General features: G+C 40.5%; 1 protein-coding gene across 3 annotated transcripts in view; it reads right to left on the bottom strand.

Moving 5' to 3' along the window:
- Nucleotides 1–22,805, bottom strand: part of USP34 (ubiquitin specific peptidase 34) — a 143,069-nt gene that overhangs the window by 78,419 nt on the left and 41,845 nt on the right. For all 3 annotated transcript variants that reach the window (XM_063123786.1, XM_063123787.1, XM_063123788.1), the window contains exons 10-27: nt 22,639–22,731; nt 20,450–20,575; nt 19,889–20,018; nt 18,397–18,432; nt 15,791–15,921; nt 14,459–15,090; nt 12,265–12,479; nt 9,949–10,064; nt 9,739–9,866; nt 8,404–8,493; nt 5,475–5,570; nt 4,615–4,697; nt 3,914–4,068; nt 3,711–3,824; nt 1,686–1,785; nt 1,404–1,563; nt 209–335; nt 1–115 (exon numbers count right to left, since the gene is read on the bottom strand). The exon at nt 1–115 is cut by the window's left edge and continues 33 nt beyond it. In XM_063123786.1, coding sequence (XP_062979856.1) covers nt 1–115; nt 209–335; nt 1,404–1,563; nt 1,686–1,785; nt 3,711–3,824; nt 3,914–4,068; nt 4,615–4,697; nt 5,475–5,570; nt 8,404–8,493; nt 9,739–9,866; nt 9,949–10,064; nt 12,265–12,479; nt 14,459–15,090; nt 15,791–15,921; nt 18,397–18,432; nt 19,889–20,018; nt 20,450–20,575; nt 22,639–22,731 — 2,647 coding nt within the window. The remainder of the gene's footprint in view (nt 116–208; nt 336–1,403; nt 1,564–1,685; nt 1,786–3,710; nt 3,825–3,913; nt 4,069–4,614; nt 4,698–5,474; nt 5,571–8,403; nt 8,494–9,738; nt 9,867–9,948; nt 10,065–12,264; nt 12,480–14,458; nt 15,091–15,790; nt 15,922–18,396; nt 18,433–19,888; nt 20,019–20,449; nt 20,576–22,638; nt 22,732–22,805) is intronic.

Raw genomic sequence — 22,805 nt, 5'->3', positions numbered from 1 at the left:
ACTCTTGCAGATGGGCTTGCTGATTTAACTGTTCTTTCTGCAAATTCTCATACCAATGTGTAACCTCGGCTCTTAGATCCGCTACCTGATCGCTTGGATACATTTCAATTGTCATCTGAAACATGACACAGTCATTTAAGGGAGAATGAATGGAAAAAACAGTATCATAAAACAACATTCATTTGGCAAACAGATTGCTGAAATGTACCTTGTCAGGAAGTCCAGCTGGCTGGCAAACAATTCTGAGAGGTAATGACTGTTTGTCGCTCAATGCTTTTAAATGGCTGCTGATGCCAGTGCCTTCAATTTGCCATTGTCTCAGATGATATGCAAACCTGAGGGCGGAATAATGTTGTCATATAAAAAGGAACACAAACTGAACTGCCTAAGAATCTTTTTTTGATTCTTTTTTTGATGGAGGAGGGCTTTTTCCACTGTGGCACCCCGGTTGTGGAATGAGCTCCCCAGAGAGGTCCGCCTGGCGTCTACACTGTACTCCTTTCGTCGCCAGCTGAAGACCTTTTTATTCACTCAGTATTTTAACACTTAATTTTAACTTAAATTTAAATTTTACTGTTTTAACTCAGTATTTTAATCTTATATCAATTTTGCTGCGTGGTTTTATCCTGGTTGTGCTTTTTATACTGTATTTTGTATTTGTGCTTTTAACCTGTTGGTTGTTTTATTATGGTATTAATTTTTGTGAACCGCCCAGAGAGCTTTGGTTATTGGGCGGTATAAAAATGTAATAAATAAATAAATAAATAATTTTTGTAGGCTTTGTAGACTTCCTGGTTTTCGGGACTGCGCTAAAGTTAATTCAGAGCAAGGGGACTTTGTAAATTTCTGAATTTTAAATCTTGTTGCTTTTATAAAGATTTGCAAAGATCCAAAGGACTGTGAAGCTACTTTCAAAAGCTGAAGGGGGGGGGGGAGATGTCAGTTTCTCCTGACCAGTAGCTCGCCCAATGCCACATGGCAAACTGCCTTTGAAACTGAGTAACATTTCAAAAGCAGTTTCTAATACAACATGGGGAGATATGCTCAAAAGCAAGGTTTAAAAAATTCCACGGGACTACTGAAAACACTCTGCATGCGCCTCAATAGCTTTTCAAATCCCAGTCGTTACGTTTTCTGTTGAAATATCCCAGCTAGAGCTTAGTAACAGAACGGATAATTAAAAAAACAAAAACAAATAAGGGAACTGAATAAAACAAGTAATTGATGTGGAATTCTCTCTTTATATATTTAAGAGTACTACATTTAATGTAAAATAGATGCTATTCCTCATCATAGCAGAAGGAGAATTTATTATTTGATCCCATGAATATTTTTCACCAGTGTTTGTCATTTTCCCTTAACAGTCAATTCCTCCTAAGTAATACGGTACGGATATATTTTACCTTCTCCGAAAAGCTTCTAAGTGGGTCTTGAGCATCAGGAGCCCTCGTTCAATAATGGTGAGGCTTGAGTGTGAATCATGCTCAAGGTTACTAGATGCTATCATAAGGCTTTCCATGCACTTGCTAATAAATTCTTGTTCTTTCTCCAGACCTGTTTTACCTGAAAAATTATTTAGATAAGAATGTTTCATGGACATGTTGAAATGTATTCTGTCCCCATAAGAAGAAAAATTGTGATGCATAATATTTCCATTGGGCTGAGCACATAACAGTCTCTCATACCATTAATATAATAGGAGTTAATGTACTGTATTGCTGCACGGCTCACATCTCCAGACTGCGCTCTTAAAGCAATGCCCCAGAACTGGTCCATACCACACAACTGCAGAAAGAGAGAGAGAAACTGGTTATTTCTTTTATTAGACCAACTACCCAAGTACCACAATGTTCCATTTGTATGCTTTCCACATCATCATCATCATTATTATTATTATTTGTATCCCGCCTTTTGTCCAATACCAATTAACATGTGTGTTATCTCACCACCCCTGCTGTTTTATTGATCAAATGATCAGATGGGACATTTCACATGTTTTCATGCCCTTCCTCACCAATTTGCAAGGACAGATCAGGACACTGGAGAGATACTATGATAAAAGACGGCTGCAGCGGATATGGAGGAACTGAACTCACTGACCTTGTCAGGAGGTAACATTAAATTCTAGTTTAGTTTTGTGAGATTCTGAGCGCCCCTCCTCCCTCTCCCGTATCCTCCTCCAGTGTGGCTATGAGGAGATGGGAAACTGTTTTCCCTGTCTCTAACCACAGTCCAAACCTGGACAAACTGTGGTTACTCTTAACTATGGTTTATTGAAACAAGCCAAATTTAAGTCTTAGGCTTATGCTGATGGTTTGTTTCAATAAGCCACAGTGAAGATGAACCCAAGTTTAAGGTTTGAACAAACACCAAACTGTGACTGATTATAAATGTACATTGATGGTGCTATATAAATAAATAATAATAATAATAATAATAATAATAATAATAATAATAATAAATGGAACGGAAAGCTTTCAGTCTCCTTGCAGCTGCATCAAGAGAGGAGGAAGAAGGAGGGGGACTGTGTCAGCCCAAGGCTTGACCAGACTTGATCATGTAATGCAAATCCACAGCTTAGCATTGCATCCAAAGCAGATCATTGTAGTAACTACACCAGGGGTAAGCAACTTCAGGAGGTCTGGAGGCCATTTTATGCCCTCAGAACCCACCCCACAGGCTGGTCTTTGGGCCACTGTGCAATCTATCTCCCAGAAAGAAAAATGCCCCTCCAATAGCTGCTTTGCTACTGAAATACAGCAGCAAACTGCTCAGTAGTGCTAAAGAGCCCTTTTTAAAAATAGGGGGGCAGTGGAGGGGGGCAGGGGCTATATTGGAGGGAGCGCAAGCAGCATATTCTCCATTCCTTAATTACATGAACTAAATTTCCTGAAGGTGCTGAAGGCCAACCGTTTGTGATGCAATTAGAACTGAGCTGGGATTTAAACACAAGCTTTTCTGCTTCAGGGCAAAGATGCTGCCTGATGGGATCACATGAGCTTTCACAAGTACAAATAATCTGATGTTCAACGTCTCACAATAACCCTACCTATTCCCTCCCCTGAGTAACTTCTGACAAGATCCAGCTCTTCGATGCAAAGCCCGCCTGCAGCTGCGACTATTAGTTCAGCATGGCTTTTCAAGCAATACACTACAGCCTGACCAGGCACTTATTCACATTCTTGGCTTTTAATTTAAAAAAAAAATTAAGTTAACTTAGACTGCTCCATTCATCCCACTTAAAAATCCCTGGTTTTGATTAATGGGGTGGAATAGAAGAAAAAGAAGTAAACTGATTTATTTACACTTGCTCTGATCTTTCTGCCCTGTTTTGTGCAAAGATCAAGAGAAATCATCTACTCCTCACTCAGAATGCAGGGGAACGGGCATGATACAACTCTACCCAGTTCCACACTATATGAAGGTATATATGCTGCTTTCGCTCTAAGGAAAAACAGCCACGTCCCTATTTCCCAGAGTTATAATTCCCAATGTTAAGATGTTTGATGGTCATAATTTCCCACCAAATAAGAAACCGCTCATCTATTGCAGAACAGCATGTCTTGTGGAAGGACCGAAGGCCACTTTACACCTGTTAAATCGTGAAGCTCACTGAACAGTCGCTCAAGTAAAACCTCTCTCATGAATAACTGAAGAGTCATGTAAACATGAAAAAGAAGGTAAATAGAACGCTAAATGCACTTGCTTACCTCAGAGTTTGTGCCACCATCATAAGCACTAGTAGCCAAGCGAGCCAAATTACATAAATGCTGAAACAAATTTAATCCAGTCATACTAATGGTTTCGGGCTTGAGCTGAGGCATCTAGATAAAAAGAAAACACATTTTGCTCAGAATAGAAAGGAAACAGCGCAATAATCAAGCTTGCTTTCAACGGTAATGCTAATTGGTACCTTTTCTAAAAAAAGATGCTTGTAGGTTTCCATTCCCATGGCATGCTGGTCTTTACTTCGTACTTGATTTAAGAACCAGTGGAGGGCATCATCATAGCATTCAGAATCTTCTACCAAACAGTGCCACAGTATGTCTACTTGCTCCAGACTTAACCCTAGAGATTCAAAGCAATGAAAGACAATGTTTTGGTGAAAGGCAGCTAAGCATCATTCTTTCTTACTTTTATTTATTATTTATTTATTACATTTATATACCATCCCACAGCCGAAGCTCTCTGGGCGGTTTACAACAGTTAAAAATAGTAAACATTAAAAAGTATACAAGATTTAAAAAACCATCGGAAGCATAAAAACAACAGTATAAAAACCAACAGTATCCATTTAGGCTAAGGCATGCCCTCAGTAACACAGCAAGACAGCCTGTACTGATCCTGTTCTATTCCCTGTCTACTGCCTGGACTGATACACCATTCTCAATCCCCCAAATTGCAATCACCTGGAAGAGCAGCAAAGGGCTACAAATCTTTTACAAAGGTTCGCTTCTCAAAGCTATAAGCTCTCCAAGCTGTTCTTTGCTACCTGAATACAGTGGCAGTTTCTTAAGGGTGCCTTTCTGTTCCTTCCCTCTTTGGCTGATGTCACAGAGCTTCAACAAATCAAAATTGAATGTAGAACAAATCTGACATACAATGAAAACTTACTGAAGTGATCTGGTGATCCCAGTGTTGAGAAGACACATGTCAAGAACTGAAGGCGCACCTGAACTTCTGCGCTGTGACTGTACCTATCATTGAAGTTACAGGTTATTTCAGTATATTCTCAACCATCAATCTCTCTGCGTGTGCTATTGCTTACCCTCTTACAGATTTGGAATTATAACTGACCCCAAAGGAAATTAAAAAAATGTTTCAAACTTTTCCCTCTCCCTATGTCACTCCGTATGATCTACTATAAAAAGAGGCTGATGCTTCTGTGGCATGCTTTGAACTGCCAATGCTGCACATTTTTTAAATATTAATTTTAGATTGAGGGTTTTTAAAAAAAAGGAATTGGAGTCAATCAGACCCTGTTTAAGGTAAGGGGGAGGGATGAAACGTGGCACTGTGGCTTGTTAACCACCCTGAACAACCCAACAACAAACCATGGATTCTCAAGGGGGCAGGTTTGAGAAAATAAGCCAGACTGCATGGTTAACAACCCACCCTAGTTGCATTCAGACAACATGCTAACCCCTGGTTCAATAAACAACCTACGGTTCAAAACAACCTGCACTCAACCACCGAGTGTGGGTCAGTGTGTTGTGTGAACAGACCCACTGCCTAACATACTTTCATTTGGACAAATGCTATCTCGGATCAACTCAAAATGGGCCTATTTTCATTCACTGCAAATCAAAAGAGAGACCAAGGAGTGGATGGCAGAAATTAATTCTAGTTGATCAGGAACCGGGGTTTGGCCATACGGTAGAGTATTTTAATGAAGTTCAGGGGGAAAAACAGAGATTGTAAAAAAGAAGGTAATGAATCTAAAAAAAGACTCCTCCCCGCAACACCATACTTACAATGCATGTTTATGCCGTCCTTCTCTGACAGCTTGAATGTAGTGTACCAAATTATCAAAGAAAAGCTTCATCATATTAAGTTCTTTTTCAGCCCACCTGTTTCAATTTAAAAGACACACAGGTCATTTCACATTAATAGGATGTGCTGGGAAAAAAACAATGCAAACAATTGTTTTTTCAGGTAACTAGACTCATTCTAAGACTCTTCAAAAGGGTTGTCAGTTCAAAGACTTCATTGCAGGTCAATTCCTCCATTCATTACTGCCCAGGACATCAATGGAAAGAGCCATGCACAACCTGGATTGTTTTACCTGTCCTCCTCACCTTTATTCCTCCTTATTTAAGTTTGATTTGTACACTGTCAGTGTTTTATTATTATTATTATTTATTTATATAGCACCATCAATGTACATGGTGCTGTACAGATTACACAGTAAATAGCAAGACCCTGCCGCATAGGCTTACAATCTAATTTTAAAATGTCTAGTGGATTTAGTATAAATGAAAGAAGCCCAGAGAGAAGAATAAACTGAAATCATGATTAATAGTGCACCACAAAATAATGATAATACACATTCAAGCTGGTTTCAGACATCATTCTCTTACATTTATTACTATTTCTTTGATATGCAGTCATTTTAACCAGGATAGTTGCTTCCAGTACTTTACTCAAACATTCTTTCTTGCATTCCTAGAAATTATTGGCTGGAGAGAAACAGACACACAGCTGCATGCAGGAGCCTGATCTGTTGTGACAATAACAGTCAAATAGGTAGCTGGATTTACCCATTTTAAAGAGGAATTTGCAATGAAATTGATTAGCAAAATTTGACTGGGTTCACACAGCAGGCTAACCCACAAAGGTTTATTTTCTGGAACAACTCATGATGGGTTAGCGTGGAGCTTTCCAAACTGTGTGTTGCGACACGTTAGTGTGTCGGCTGCAGTGTGTAGGTGTGTCGCGCGAACGTATTACAATTTATGTATGTGTCCATATCTCTTATAAGGGGTTAGTTTAACCTCCGGTTTGCTAATAAAACTGAATTACTGTGTCGCGAAATGATGCATGTCTAAAAAGTGTGTCACCAACATGAAAAGTTTGGAAAGCTCTGGGTTAGCGTGTTGCCTGTGGGATGCCCCCACCTACCTACGGTGGGCTATTTCCCACAAATAAGTCACCCTGGGAATCCAGTCTGCAGTACCTATAGTGGATTAGAGTGTTGTCTGTCGTGCAGCATGGGTTACAGAGATCGCCAATAGAACTGCTTGGCAAAGAGCGGCCAAAGAACGCCACCGCTACTCTGCTCCTCTCAAACAATCTCTATTCTCACCGCAAAGGAAGCTGGGATACCTGCCTGGATGACTGGGAGGAGGAGCAAGGAGGGGGGGGAAATGAACTACTCTGTGCCACTTGTTTGCCTGATCGTCTGACAGGAGCACAATAGGTTGTTTGCATAACCACCTACTCAGCGTAGCTTGCCACAACCCAGCCACTGTGAACCTGACCCTCAAATAATAGACTATTGTGGTATTTAACAATGTGTTGATGTAAAACACAGACACCACCTTTTAGGACTGCAACCCCAAATACTGGAGCAGAAACAACCCCTTACTGCACGTTCCCCCTCTCCCACTCAATAATTTTTCGGAAAACATTTTTTGGCAAATCAACATGTGGGATTCAAAGGATGTCATGCCCCAAATTTAACCTTCAGGCCATTTCTATGTGATGTGAGAGGTGCTACAGTGTCACACCTTCACATGGTGCAAGGCTATTAACAGATGCCCCAGCTCATGTGGGAGAAGTCCATGACACAGAGCCTTCTCTTCCCAAGCCTTTAATCTGAGGCTTTTGACATCACTTTTTCCACTACATAAAGGAGCCATGCTGCAGTGACTCCCACACTATGAAGGTCAGAAGGGGCCATTAGACAACATTACTGAATTATGGAGAAATAATGCTCTGGTCCGCTTGCACTGGCTGCCTGTATGTTTCCGAGCCCAATTCAAGGTGCTGGTTTTGACCTATAAAGCCTTACATGGCTTGGGACCACAATACCTGATGGAACGCCTCTCCCAACGTGAATATACCTGGTCACTACGTTCAACATCTAAGGTCCTCCTCCGGGTGCCTACTCCAAGAGAGGCTCAGAGTGTGGCAACGAGGGACAGGGCATTTTTGGTGGTGGCCCCCAGACTATGGAATGATCTCCCTGACGAGGCTCGCCTGGCACCAACGCTATCTTTCCGGCGCCAGGTTAAGACTTTCCTCTTTGCCCAGGCTTATGGAGGCACATCTTAATCACCCACATGTTTAAGGTTTTTTTAAAATGGTTTTTAATGCTTTATGTGTGTATGTCCTGTGTTTTAGAATTTTAAATTTTGCATACTCGTTTTTATCTTAATTTTAGAATTTCTGTAACCCGCCCAGAGAGCCTTGGCTATGGGAGCAGTATATAAGTGCAATAAATAAATAAATAAATACAACCATCAATAGCTAGATCGAAACCTCCAAACTTACTAAAAACAAAGACCAAGCAAGAAGTCAAAGGTAATGCGATTCGGTTTTCACACACACAAAAGTATGTATTATTCCAGGTGATTCCTTCTTGCAGTTTTTGAGTTAAACTAAGCCTTGGGAGTGGGGGAGATAGCTAGATGGTCCCATGATTAATTTAACACCAGATAGGAAAGGATGGGCTCGTGGAGTGCAGGAACTGAATACAGATAGCTAAATCCAGAGTTCTTTGAATGGAACAAAAGGGAATGGGAAGAATGGCAACTGATGGTATTTTTTTTCTTATTGTTTAAAACATTTCCAAGAAACTGGAAGAGATAGCCAAGGGGTGAGTAAGGTTAACGTATTATAAACTGCTTTTAAACTGTCTCTCAACAATTACCCCCTTCAGTTTGATCAGTTTGTACTTACATCGTTATCCAATGTGTGTCATAACTGCTCCCAAATTGCTGAAAGGTACCAAATAATTTAGGAAGAAGTCGAAGAGAAACTACCACTGATCTAAGGAAAGAAAGAAAATATGACTTGATGTAGGTTATCTTGAAACGCGGGTGAAAATTAAAATTGTTCTAGCAACCACGTTTAGAGCAAAAAAAAAAAAAAGCCTTTGTATAATTCGTGAACTAGCAACACTTATTTTTCTTCCTTTGGCTGTGAACTCAGGCACATGACTGCATGGGCAAACCAGCTGCTTAAATGTGGACAAGCTACAATCATTTCCATAATTGCAGCAGTTTGAATTAGGGCACCTGCAATTAGAAAACTGGCTGAAGCTATCCCCATATACTCAGCCAGTTCTCACTAGGGTTTTCCCAGATTAGCTGTGAAATGAAACAGCTCTGCGAAATTTAACATGCAGGGGGCTTTTTCCATTTCATAGATTCACAGAATCATAGAATAGCAGAGTTGGACGGTGCCTACAAGGCCATCGAGTCGAACCCCCTACTCAATGCAGGAATCCACCCTAAAGCATCCCTGACAGATGGTTGTCCAGCTGCCTCTTGAAGGCCTCTAGTGTGGGAGAGCCCACAACCTCACCAGGCAACTGATTCCACTGTCGTACTGCTCTAACTGTCAGGAAGTTTTTCCTGATGTCCAGCTGGATTTAGTTAGTTGTAGGATTTGGTGGACTGTTTTTTGGCATGAATAGAGTTGGTGAACAGCAAGAATGGAAGGGAAGAACGGAGAAATAAGAGGAACTCAGTCTAGAGAGGTTAAAAAGGGAGAGGGGCGGTGTGTTGGAGAATCATAAACCGGGAATGCTTTGCATTGTCACAGGGGATTCCAAAGCGTATTCATGAAGGCAGCATATGACTCTCACTTGCTGCTTTGGGCATGGTTGGCGCCACTGCCCTGCATACAGCCAGACTTTTGAAATGGCAAAGAACACTCTGCAGTGCAGGGCAACACCAGCTCCGTGGGTGAAATACAAAATTTCAGAGAAGCCAAGGTACACTCTCCAACTTCATCCAGCTTGCCCCTTTCTAAAACCATGGTCTCCTCTTCTGGAGTTCCAACACCCTGAGAGGAGGAAGGGGTGAGTGGTAGATCAGGCACTACAGCCCAATGGTTAGCAGTTACTACCAGATTCGGCCTCCAGGCTGCCAGTTGTCAAACCCTCCACTAGGTTCTCTGGAGTTAATACACCTCCTCTCAGATAAAGCAGCTTTTTGTTATATGAAATGTAGCAGACAGATGCAAATGGACCAATACTGAAACACTGAAGTACAGCTCAAGCTTTTTTACCTGTTATTTGCTAAATTTTCGAGACATCCTTCAATGAATCTCATTCGAATTTGTCTATCAGTAAACCAACACACTAACGAACACAGTAGCTTCTCTGCTTCATTTATCAAACCTTCAGAAAGATGGATCTAGGACAAGTAAGAGAAAAGTTATTGACAATTATTATTACATTTTCTTTGGCAAATATTTTTTGTGTGATATTTAACTTACTGCATCTTCATCCTGGACCAGATCCCACAAAAGGGTATTTCCCTTCTTACAAACATTATCCAAGTTAATATCTGTCACTGCGTTGCTGTTGTACTGGTGCTTATGAACTGCTGGCCCTGAGCAAAAGAGAGGTGTTATTAAAAGGTGGAACGTGCTTCCTGATTTGAATGGACTTTGTTCATGAACAGCTATCAATATTCTAAAAACACAACCGTACAAATTATTATTATTTATTTATATAGCACCATCAATGTACATGGTGCTGTACAGAGTAAAACAGTAAATAGCAAGACCCTGCCGCATAGGCTTACATTCTAATAAAATTAAAACAATTCACTTATGAAAACTAGACCCGGGCGCTTGTGGGGAACCCAATACAGACACATGCACAGTCAATAGTATTTACTAAGGGACAGTCAAGCAGTTTGGGATTCAAACCACACAGTAGCTTTTTCTTTCATTCATTCTTGGTATTGAAGTGCAGCTTTTAGCATAGCTTTTTGATGTACAGCTAATTTTAAAAAACAACAAAGCAGGCCTCCTTTGTACTGCCAACAAAGAAGGAGTACCAACAGATTAACATTCAAACTCAGTTTTGGACTGGAAAATCGAACAACAAGCACTTCAGGTCTGCATTTATTTCTACAGCTGAGTGGCTGGAAAAGGTATCTAAGGTGGACGTGAAACTGGTTCACAAGCAAAGCAAAGCGGATGGCTGTTGCAAACCATCAAGCCCTTGTTGGTGGCAGAGCTGTATATGCACAGTGGAGCCTCTGTACCCCCCAAGGATCGTTGAAAGGGATCAAATGACTACAATCAAGGTCATGCTGTCTTATTAGTATCCATTGGACATACGTGTCTGTAACCATGGACTGGATGCAACTTCTTGCATAAAAGTAGACCTGCTACAGGATGCAGAACGTGCACATGGCAGAACAATCTATTTAGCTCAGGATCAGATACCACGTCTACAGTGAATTGGGAGGAGGCAACAAAGGAATCCACTAAATTATCATAAAGCGGACACCTAGAAGTTCAACTGCAGGCACATTAAAACATCTGACGTACTTTGGGGTGTAAGCATGATCCTGCTCCAACCTTTAGCAGCTGCCCTCCACCAAGAAGAGGCTTCAGCCACAAGAGAATTGAGTGAGATTCTTTTCTAGGCAGATTAGACAGCTATACACATTTCCTTTTAACAATTCCCTAAATGCTCTCATGGTATACTTATTTTCCGGTGGAAACTTGCCTCCTTGCTCGAACAGGGAATGATGTTACAACAGCCATGCAAATAAGTGAAGGGAATTATAGGAGTGTGCCAGAATTCATTCAAACACGGGCAGGAAAGCTTCCACAAAGTACTACTGCCTAGACACCACAAGATATTTTGCATTTATATCCCGGCTTTTTTCCTACAAGGAACCCAAGGCGGTGTACATAACCCTCTTCCTCTCCACTTTATCCTCACAACAACAACAACCCTGTGAGGTGAGTTGGGCTGAGAGTCTGTGACTGGCCCAAAGTCACCCAGTGTGTTTCCATGGCCAAGTGGGGACTAGAACCCAGATCTCCCAACTCCCAGTCCAACACTCTAGCCACTACACCACACTGTCTCTCTCACCAAAAAGATTTTGATGTTGGCACCAAAAATCCTTTCAAGGGAGGATGTTCCTTAGCTCAGGGCACCACTACAGAAAAAAGCCCTCTTTTCTTGTTGAATACCCATACCACCAGTAACAGAGGCACCTGAAGGAAGGCTTCAGTGGAAGGTACCAAAACAGGGGCAGGAAAAGGCCTTAGTGCCTTTACATTTCTGATGTGCTTTCCAGGATTTGTAAAAGGGGGATTTTATGATCATAGAAATGGTCGTTGAATATGGGCTTTCTCTCCCACCTGTTATACCTTATATAACATATTTTCATTTTAATATATGCACTGTTTAAGCAGTGGTGGTGGTACAGAGTCCTGCAGGGTTGCCACATATTTTAATGTCCTTACTCCTGTGGTTTCACCATCGGCTTGGACACAAAGCGATTGAGCAGCTGGAGTTTTTCCTGACATGGATAGGAAAAGCTTCACCTGTAAAATTTCTCTGTGTTAGGTTGCTGTTAAAGGCAGAGGAGCGTGGAAGTAAAAGAGGTGGAAAGCCTAGAACACTCATTAGATCATGATTCAAGTAACCAGTAAAGTCAGTCATCTTTATGAACTTATGTCTACCAAGGACACGTTACTTGGTTCTGTTTTGTCTCCCCTTTCCAGTGGCTAGTTGGCTGGCTGGAATAAAGCATTGGTATCCTTCCTCTTACTAGCTCTTACCTTGACTGAGATGTTCATGATAAATGGAAGCAAGATTTGGAAGATGCTGCTGAAGGTGAGACGTGAGTTCAGCATGTGAATTAATCTGTACCAGTTCTTCTTCACAGCCAGATTCCTCTCCATCAAAATCTGCCATATTTTTCTCCGATTTTGCACTGACTTGGGAACTGCTGCAACTGACGTCATCAGCACTTAACATGTCATCAACCATATGTCTGCAAGATACAGGCAAGAATAATCTCAGTAAAACTACAGCTTTCAGTCTCTGCAAATCCAATGGGCTGCAGAAGAGCAGCACTTTAACATAAGCAAGAGGCGGGGTGTGGAGTGGGGAATCATACTAGTCAAAGGAAAATAATATATGCACATAATACAAAACTAAAACCTAACATGCTCTCAAACATTATTATTATTATTATTATTATTATTATTATTATTATTATTATTTATTTATTTATATAGCACCATCAATGTACATGGCGCTGTACAGAGTAAAACAGTAAATAGCAAGACTCTGCCGCATAGGCTTACAATCTAATAAAATCCTAGTAAAACAATAAGGAGGGGAAGAGAATGCAAACAGGCACAGGGTAGGGTAAGCAGGCACAGGGTAGGGTAAAACTAACAGTATAAAGTCTGCACAACATCAAGTTTTAAAAGCTATAGGAAAAAGAAAAGTTTTTAGTTGAGCTTTAAAAGCTGCGATTGAACTTGTAGTTCTCAAATGTTCTGGAAGAGCGTTCCAGGCGTAAGGGGCAGCAGAAGAGAATGGACGGAGCCGAGCAAGGGAAGTACATACACATACTCTTCATGGAAAGCCTGTTGTAAGAATTTGCTGCAATTGCAATGTGAGAACCCAGTTTAGCTGTTTAGCTCCAAGTACTGCAAATCATAGTTAGAATATATATTCTATTTTACCCTCAGAAATAGTTCTTAGGTTCACATGAATTATCATTCTCAAAGAATTTTTTGTTTTTCGCAATTCTGGTAAAGCATACACGTTAAAGCACTAAACTCTGTTCATTTTCTTTTTATAGCACAAACATCCTCCTTGCCCCAAAACAGCTGGTACTCAAATATGTTTCCCTATAAGTAGGACAAGTAACAGATTGTACATTAAAGAAAACATATAATTTAACTTTAATTAAATAAGTCTGAGAAATGTTGTTCAATCATCAACACTTTTTGTAAAATGTTCCCTAAGCAGAAAACAACTATAGGACAAATGCAAGAAATATATGACTTCTTATAAGATCTAGCAAGTAGTGAGGGCTGCACGTATCCCTCTTGTTTGTGCTCAATCACTGGCTCAGTTCAGACAACACATTAGTCAATGCAGTGTGAAAACTCCACTCAACGGTTGCATTTTTAGGGAGTCCTTCCTGCACAACATGTTCTAACTCCACCATTGTGTGACTGTGGGCTACCGTGGAGCTAAGTAAAATCCACTGCGACATTTGATTGACAGTTCATCCACCCTCTCTCCTTCCCCAGTCCTCCTGATAGTATCCCATCAGCCACTGCTGGAAAAAAAATCCCAGCGGCTCTCCTAGAGTGGCATTTGCCAGGGAACTCTGCAGCCAGTGGGAAAAGTCAACTCAATGCAATGGAAAATTCCACAGAGACCACCACACAACACAATGTTTGCAGAGGAAATCTCCTCGGCACAGCATAGATATTCTGTGTGGAGTGTTTTCCAAAAGAACTCCACCGTTGCGTGGAGTTTTCCTGCCAGACAACGTATTTCTCAACGGTGGTGTAAAAACTCCACCGTGGAGTTCTAAAACCACCACTGAGAAATGTGGTGTCTGAACTGAGGCACAGAATGTTATACCTTGAAACAGAAAAACTCAGCACCCTGAGAATCCGAGATTCAATTTTTGAGTAATATTTCTAGCCCTCGTTGCGAATGAGATACGCTCAAAATTATGCATTCAGCATCTGGCGAAAATTTAAAACTCAGAAAAATAAAGCAGTGGGAATTTTGAGTAGTCAGACAAACTCCTGGGCTCAGTGCAGCTCACCGGACCCCTTCTGTGACTAACAAAGAAAAAGTTATGCAAGATAATCAACAGGTATGTAAATGCGATCATTTTGCATAATTTATTCTTATCAGAGAACCCAGATTTTCAAGGCAAGGAAATTAGAATACATTTTCCTTTAGCAGAAGGTATATACACCACAAATAACTTACCCTTCATGATGGTGGTGATGGTGGTGATGGTGGTGGTGGTGATGGTGGTGATGATGCTGTGGCCCAATAAACTGTCGGCAGTTAAATAATTCATTTCCAATCGCTTCCCCAAGGAAATCCCCTGTATGTGTTATACAGGAATCTTGAGAGCCTTGTGATATATGAGCCGTAACCATTTCCCCAGTCATATCATGATCTGTGTCTTCTGTGTGTGAACAGGGGTCTAGCATTCTAATTCTACTATCCACCGGTGGCACAGAGTCAGTATTAAAGACATGGTCATTTCCAGTTCCATTGCTTACACCGCCCCTCTCTGCTGCCGCCTGTGAATCTCCCAAGCAAATGCCTGACTGAGATTCCATTTTCCGGCTCCGTAACTCTGCGCTCCGACCGTTTTTCTGGGAATTATGACCTCTGTCTTCCTCCTCTTCCTCTTCCTCTTCCTTGAGAGCTTCAATATCAGCAATGTCTTCTGACTGGACCTCGCTGCCTGGGCTCCCTGCAGACTGGCTCGCATGGCTGGAGTTGGCCTCATTGCTGGATCCATCGCTGCGGCCACTGCTGCTACCTGGCCCACTGCTGCCATCTTCCCCGCTATTTGCAGTTTCATCAGAACTTCCCTGCATCGATTCCTAAAAAAAAAACAATGAAAAGGATGTAAAATCAAATATTTATTTATGCTAACTGGTATTCTGAAGTGGCTTACAATCAAAGACTAAAATGGAAAATAGCAAAAGCAAGAATACAAACAACAGGCTAAAACATGGCAACAGCAGCACACTGCAGAAATAGACTCCAAGCACGTTCAGTATATAAAACACACAACAGCTTGCAGGGGTTAAAAAATCTTTATCTGGTACTAAAATGATATTCAAAATGGCCACCGACATGTGCCATAAGCCACAGTGGGCTGCTGCTGTTGTGCAAACCGGCCTACTATGTGCAAACCGGCCTACTATGGCTTAAATAAGACATGGTGGCTTATTTAAATCAGTGGCATGTGCCGGGCGCCATTAGCCTAATTACCTGCCTGGGTGCAGCTTGTTGTGTCATCCAGACCAAAGCACCATGAATTATTTGAGGGGGAAACAACCTTCGAATAACCCAACAACAGGCCATTGGTTATTTGAGGGTTGCGTCCCCCTCAAACAAGAAATGCTGCTCGGTTCAGACGATACAACAAACCATGCCTCCTCGGTGGGTACTTAGGCCAGTGGCACCTGGCAAGTGGCCAACTATTTAAATAAGCCACAGTGGAGGGTTTTGACTGTGTGAACAGGTCATTAACTAGTTTGAAGCTACCATCGTAAGAGGGGGAAAAGACTATGTTACCTCTGTATCTGAAAGCCGCTGCTGGACATGTTTATTTCTGCTTATCAGCTGCTCTTCCATTTCAATGTCGCTTCCGCCACTCTGATGAGTATCACTGTTGTCACTGCTTTGGGGACTTGCTGCAGGTGACCCTATTTCAGGAAGCACTTTTATTATTATTATTATTTATTTATTTATTTATTTATTTATATAGCACCATCAATGTACATGGTGCTGTACAGAGTAAAACAGTAAATAGCAAGACCCTGCCGCATAGGCTTACAATCTAATAAAATCATAGTAAAACAATAAGGAGGGGAAGAGAATGCAAACAGGTACAGGGTAGGGTAAGCAGGCACAGGGTAGTCATTCCATGTAAATACGAAATATTTTTAATATTTTTAATGCAGGATCAATGTGTTTGCTTGAAGTCTCCAGCACAGCCAATTTTACAATCCTTGTCAATAGCCAAATATACTATTGTGCTCTGGTTTTAACAACAAGGGGATTTGCTTTGGCTTTCAGCACACAACCTAGCTCTCTGACTTGGAAGGAGACAGGTCAGACGAGGAAGCACCAAGCTCAGTTGCAAGTCAGAACAACTCAGGAAGGATTGTAGCTAGTGCACCCAGCATAACTGGACAAATGCACTCCTTGCCATCGCTGCCACCTGAAGATCCAGGGAGAGCGTAGGCTAAGCTACAGACCTAATCCTTCAGGGGGAGTGCAATCTCTTCCAGAAAAGGCTGAATACTGAGAGGAACATAGGAAGGTGCCTTATAGAAGACCCTTGGTCCATCTAGCCCAGTATTGTCGACACTGACTGGCAGCAATGGCTCTCCAGGGATTCAAGCAGAAGTCCCTGGAGAGCACAGAGCCAGACTTTCTACTGACTAAACCATTGTCTGGGTTTAACCTCGGCTTGATCACCCTATTATTGAGAACCAGGCAACGTTCAAGGATTTCAATGAATTCCTTGATGTTACGTATACGTTGCATGTTTTTGTGGTTTTAAATTTTGTATATGTGGAATGCCCTCCCCTTGGAGGCCCGACTGGCGCCGGCACTGGTTTCATTCCAGTGCCAAGTTAAGACATGGCTCTTTAACAAAGCCTCAGATGGCCAAATTTACCAAGCCTGTACATAGTTTTAATTGGTTTTACTGTTTTTAAATTCTGTACTGGTTTTAGTTTATTAACCGTTTAATTTGTTTTATCTGTACACCACCCTGAGATCCTTGTGATATAGGGCAGGATACAAATGGCTTAATAAAATAAAATAATAAAATAATATATTGTTTTTAATTGTTTTAATCTTATGTAAACCGTCCAGAGAGCTTCGGCTACAGGGCACTATAGAAATAATAATAATAATAATAATAATAATAATAATAATAATAATAATAATTTATTTATTACATTTCTATACCGCCCAATAGCCGGAGCTCTCTGGGCGGTTCACAAAAATGGCATCTCCTGGGATTGAATCTTTTCAAATGAAGGGCTGTGCTTGATTTGAGGATCTTCCTCCATTCCAGAACTTGCAAGGATTTACAAAATTATTCCTTTGGGGTGTTCTTTCACGCAGCGCTATGCTTGTGCTTTGGAGAAAGGTCTTTCCACACTCAGCATTTCTAGGTCTTCACCTCTGTGTGAATTCTTTGATGAACTTTAAGGCAATAACAGAGCAATGGAGGTGCCTGACAACACCATATTGTTGGCACCGTATTGCAAAGCTCCGAATGAACTCTCTCAGCAGTTTCACATAAATGTAAAATATCATGGCAGGCAAGATCTGTGGGACACCACAGGCCAACAGCCACGGAGCGTAACAATAATCCTCCAACTCCGCCTTCTGTACATGCCCTGAGAGAAAGGACCCACACCATTGCAAAATAGCACCCCAGAGGCTCAACACCACCAGGTGATCCAGAGGGATACTACAGAAAACCACCAAGTGGTCCAGGAAAGCTAATACATTTGCACTTCACCCATCCAGTTCCCAACATAGGTCATCCACCAAGATGACCGTGGCAGTCCCATATCCCAGCCAAAAGCCCAACTGATATAGGTCTAGATAATCACTGTCTGTACTCCGGATGTATCTTGTGTTGTAACATCAGCACCCTCTCAATCACCTTACCCAAGAATGGTACATTTGAGACTGGCCTAAAGTTAGACAAATCTGCTGGTCAAGGGAAGGTTTCTTAGTAAAAATCTTATTGTTTTTAAGCAAAAGGGAACAACCCCCTCTTGCAAAGAGGCATTCAGCAGTATTTTATTTTATTTTTTACATATTTATACTGCCCAACAGCCGAGGCTCTCTGGGCAGTTTACAATTAAAACTATAATATACGAAAGTCAAGATTTAAAACTTTAAAACTGTCATATAAAACCAGAATAAATTATCAGTACCGTCGGCAAACGTGGCTGGAATTTAATACACATGCATGTGTATGTATTTATATTTCAACTTATTAGGTGCCTCAAAGTTTTTCTTTCTTTTAGCCTCGACTTAAGAAAACATCTGGACGAAGTGAGAGATTGTACAGAGGTTCCTGATCCAGGGTATAATCATGACGCCAAGGTTATAATTCAGTATCATAATGCCTTTCTACAGTAACTTACATGGCGATGGAGCTGCTCTTCGGAGCTCTTCTTCCTCTGAAGAGAAAGGAACAAAAAGGGGAGAACGCTCTAAGTAAATCAGCTTATAACACAATATATATGCAATAGTAATATATCAAAAGTAGCGGTGAAAGAATAACTAAGTGTTTTCTACAGTATGTTCATATACCATTGGGCTATTTAAGAACCTTTTGAAATGATAAATATAAAACTCATCATGTTTATAAACTGCCATTACAATCAATATAGCCATATATTGGGGGGGGGACGTGCCATTTTCCTACTATAAACAACTGATACTACAAACTTTGGAAATAGCAACAACTAATTTTGTTTAAGCAAGGGAAGTCAGGCAATGGCCCACTTCAGACCTTAATAAGCTGAGATACGAAGAGGTCTTTTGACTGCACAAGCAGTCCCTTCATTTCTCCTTTCATGGTGCAATCAAACTAGGAAGCCTCTAATTAATCTTCTGTTGCATCTGAACTGGGAAGATATAGTTAATTACAAACTTCCTGGTGTGGAGGAAGGAGCTTGTGTAGGCAAAAGGCTTATTCAGATTGCAGCTAATCAAACCGGAAACTTCAACTGGTACAAAACAGGGCAGCACAGTTACTAACAGGGACTGGCCGACAAGACCACATCACGCCAGTCCTTTTCCAGCTTCATTCGCTGCTAGTCCAGGTCCGGGCCCAATTCAAAGTGCTGGTATTAACATTTAAAGCCCTAAACGGCTTGGGGCCAGGCGATCTGAAGGAATCCTCCCATATGTACCTGCCCAGACCTTAAGGTCATCCTCAGGGGTCCTTCTCCGCGGGCCCCTGCCAAAGGAAGTGAGGCAGGTGGCTACCAGGAGCAGGGCCTTCTCTGCTGTGGCACCCCGGCTATGGAATGAGCTCCCGAAGGAAGTTCGCTTGGCACCTACATTATATGCTTTTAGACGCCAGGTGAAGACCTTTTTATTCTCCCAGCATTTTAAGTGTCTATAAATAAATTTTAACTTGGTGTTTTAAATTTGTAATTTTGCATTGCTGCTGTTTTTATCTGGTTGAGCTTTTATATTGTATTTTATAGTATGGTTTTATACTGTTGTTTTATACTTTGAATGTTTTTAATTTTTGTGAACTGCTCAGAGAGCTCCGGCTATTGGGCGGAATAGAAATGTAATAAATAAATAAATAAATAAATAAATCTGCATATGATCGTCTGAGTACTGCCAGTATATTCATGGAAAAATGGATATTGTTTATTGCACACTGGAGTAAGCAATATAACAATTCTGATCACTGCGGCCTTATCTATTTATAAGCTTCATGGTTGATTTTTGCCTGAATATGTGTAAGGAATCAGCAAGTCGAAATACTGTTCACAGAAAATCCTACATTGCTCCCCCAAAAGCAATATTAGCAATAATTTTGTAATAAAGCCAGCCATAAAGTTTTGTCTACTTTGAAAATAGTTTATGAAGACCAAGCAGCAAATCCACACTTACCTTTCTTATTTCCCATTGGCAGGTTCGTACTGAGTAAAGATGCAAATGAGCTTTGCTTTGATAGTTGGGCCTTAGCTGCTAGTGCGTTATTCCACAACGCTTTAATGAGCATGGATGCCAAATACAAAGTCTGTAAACATAAGCAGATTGCGGTATACTAACAGAAAACAGAGCTAGTTACTTTTGTCAACCAGGGCATGACAATGAACGTCAAACAAAATGTACATTTATATAAAACTACGTGTACTAAAATTGACAAATTAGAAGATACCTAAGATTTCAATAGGCACAATACATTTGAATAAATGCATAGGCACTGCTTTTAATAATGTATTAGTTTTGAATGTTTTAATTAGTTATATTATGTTTGCTGTTGTGTTGTGTTGTACCCCGCCTCGTTCCAGAGGGAGAGGCAGGATATAAATAAATATATATATATATATATATATATATATATATATATCCACTTCAGGTGAAGCTCCTGTTAATTTTAGCAGGACATATGCAGCAGAACACCCCAGAGCCATAAAAAACAGCTGAACTAAAATTCTTTGTTTTTACCTGTTCAGTGTGTGCACTTGGATGAAGGGTTGAGACTAAATTAAGAAGATGTCTGAGTGGAACAGGATCCAAATTCTTGATCAATGAAGGAAACAAGTCATGTATGTAGCGACTACAATGCTTCAACTTCAAAAAGAAACAGAGAAAAGATACGTCCAGAGAATACAAAACAAACTTTTTGTACAAATAAAAAATAATTAATTTTGCTCATATTCCTGTTTTCATTCATGTGGTACTACCCACTTTTAAAATATTTTGCACATCCAAGATAATGCACATTAAGTTTGGTGTTGCTATTAGAATCAATGGATTGGATCCAAACTTAGTGGACCCACTGAATCAATGAGTCATGACTAAATTAAGTCTCATTGACAGGAATCTAAGCCTGGATCCAACCCATTTAAAAGATAACAAACTAGATATCAGAATAATTTTAAAACAACTTAATCTAGCTTTCAGTGACTTTTTTTTTTTTTGGCCCAGTACATCATTTAAAATTATCTCCATTTTTGTTAGTATAAAAACTAACTAGTTTCTCTCTGTTTTACACCTACCAAGGAATCTGTGTGTTTCACCTAAGGATGGAGACAACTCTGAATAACAGCTGGATTTTATATTTTTAAAAAATGGGGGATCAACCATTGTTTGTTTGTTCCTTTATTTTCCCCAGCAACTCTTGAGGTACCACTTGAAACCCTCTCAAAACCTGACAGAGCCAAATTTGAATGTTGCAGCCTCCTCCCACTTTCCATCTTTAGACTGTAACCAAATGCATTCTCCATGTCTTGAACATCTGCCATTTTAACGTTGTTCCCTGCCTCGATCCAGAGGGAGAGACGGGTAAGACATTATAATAATTATCATTATCATCATCACTATTAGAAGAATAAAAATAAAATAAATGTAAGACATACAAGTAACAAAGACCAGGTTCAGACATAATGCTAAGCCACGAGTTAATGATATGGGAACGAGACATGGCAAGTCTCAGGCTTATACCTTCTTTTCTTCTGTGTGTGTGGGAAGCAGGGACAGACAAGTCTATTGTCTGCCAGTTTCCCTCAGTTACTCTTTTTCCCTACCTTAAGTTCATTTTGTCCTGTTTTCACAATAGTTTGTGAACCTAAATTTAACTTCTCGTGAAAATTTATGCATTTTGTACTCATTTTTTCCTGATATTTTTGGCAAACAATTTTGGATTTGTGCTTTTAACCTGTTGGTTGTTTTATTATGGTTTTAATTTTTGTGAACCGCCCAGAGAGCTTCGGCTATTGGGCGGTATAAAGACGTAATAAATAAATAAATAAATAAATAAATAAATAATCAATTCCCCTTTATAATAAATTTTGTTCTTTATTTCCCCCAATATACCCAATTTTTACACTTTGCCCTAATTTCTGTATGTGTGTTTTGTTTGGAGAAAAGCATTTCAAAACTCAGAAAAGTGCATCTATCGAATTGCATTTCTTCTTGCATATGTAAATTAGTAAGCTCACATTAAAATGAAAATGAGAATTGAATTATTGGAAGATTAAAAACTTTCAGATTTTGGCTCTCAATTAACCACAGTTTTTCATTGCATCTGAAGTCAAGAAACTGTAGTTTATATTAAGTGTGTGTAATTCAAACAAATCAGAAACAAGCTGTAGTTTCAGATCATGGCTGGACTGAACTGAACTAACCCAAATAAACAACAATTTCCAGAGTTCAGGTATAACACAAAATTGTGGCTTATTAAAAAATGAAAGCTTTCAATCCCTTTCCCTTTCAGTTCTCACAAAGGAGGAGGGGGTAGAATATATGAGTCCATGCCTTGCAGGAACTCTTTGACCTGATTCTGATGATCATGGTCAGCGAAACAAGCCATGCGTGGCTTGTTTAAGCCGTGGCAAGTACTGGGCACAATCTGTTAAGAGAATGGGCTGGTTCAAACTCATGGGCTGTATGTTTCTCCCTCCAACAAGCTATGGCACCCAGACATGTACAACATGACAAGCCACAGGCAGACAGGTGATTACTGCAAATTGCACCCAGCATGTGCCAGTATGTGAAGTGACTTAAACAAGCCACCATGGCTTGTTTAGATGACAATGATTGTGTGAACTGGCCCACTCTCTTAGCAATGAACCACGGTTTAACATTACATCTAAACCAGACCGTCTTCTTGGCCCTTCTCCTTAAGAATCTACCTGTGCTGCAGCCCAAATGCAGTCTATGTGCTGTGTACTAAGCCGGCCTTCAGCAGCAAGAAAATTAAGAATCACTTGGCACTGTTTAATGATCTGAAAAAGAATAAGACAAACAAAAGCATTAGAAACTAAACTTTGCAAGAAAGACAGAAGGGGAGGGGGGAGAA

Source organism: Elgaria multicarinata, chromosome 4 (genome assembly GCF_023053635.1).
Source record: "Elgaria multicarinata webbii isolate HBS135686 ecotype San Diego chromosome 4, rElgMul1.1.pri, whole genome shotgun sequence".
In the NCBI taxonomy this organism is placed as follows: Eukaryota; Metazoa; Chordata; class Lepidosauria; order Squamata; family Anguidae; genus Elgaria; species Elgaria multicarinata.
This window is presented reverse-complemented; position numbering and strand designations above follow the sequence as displayed.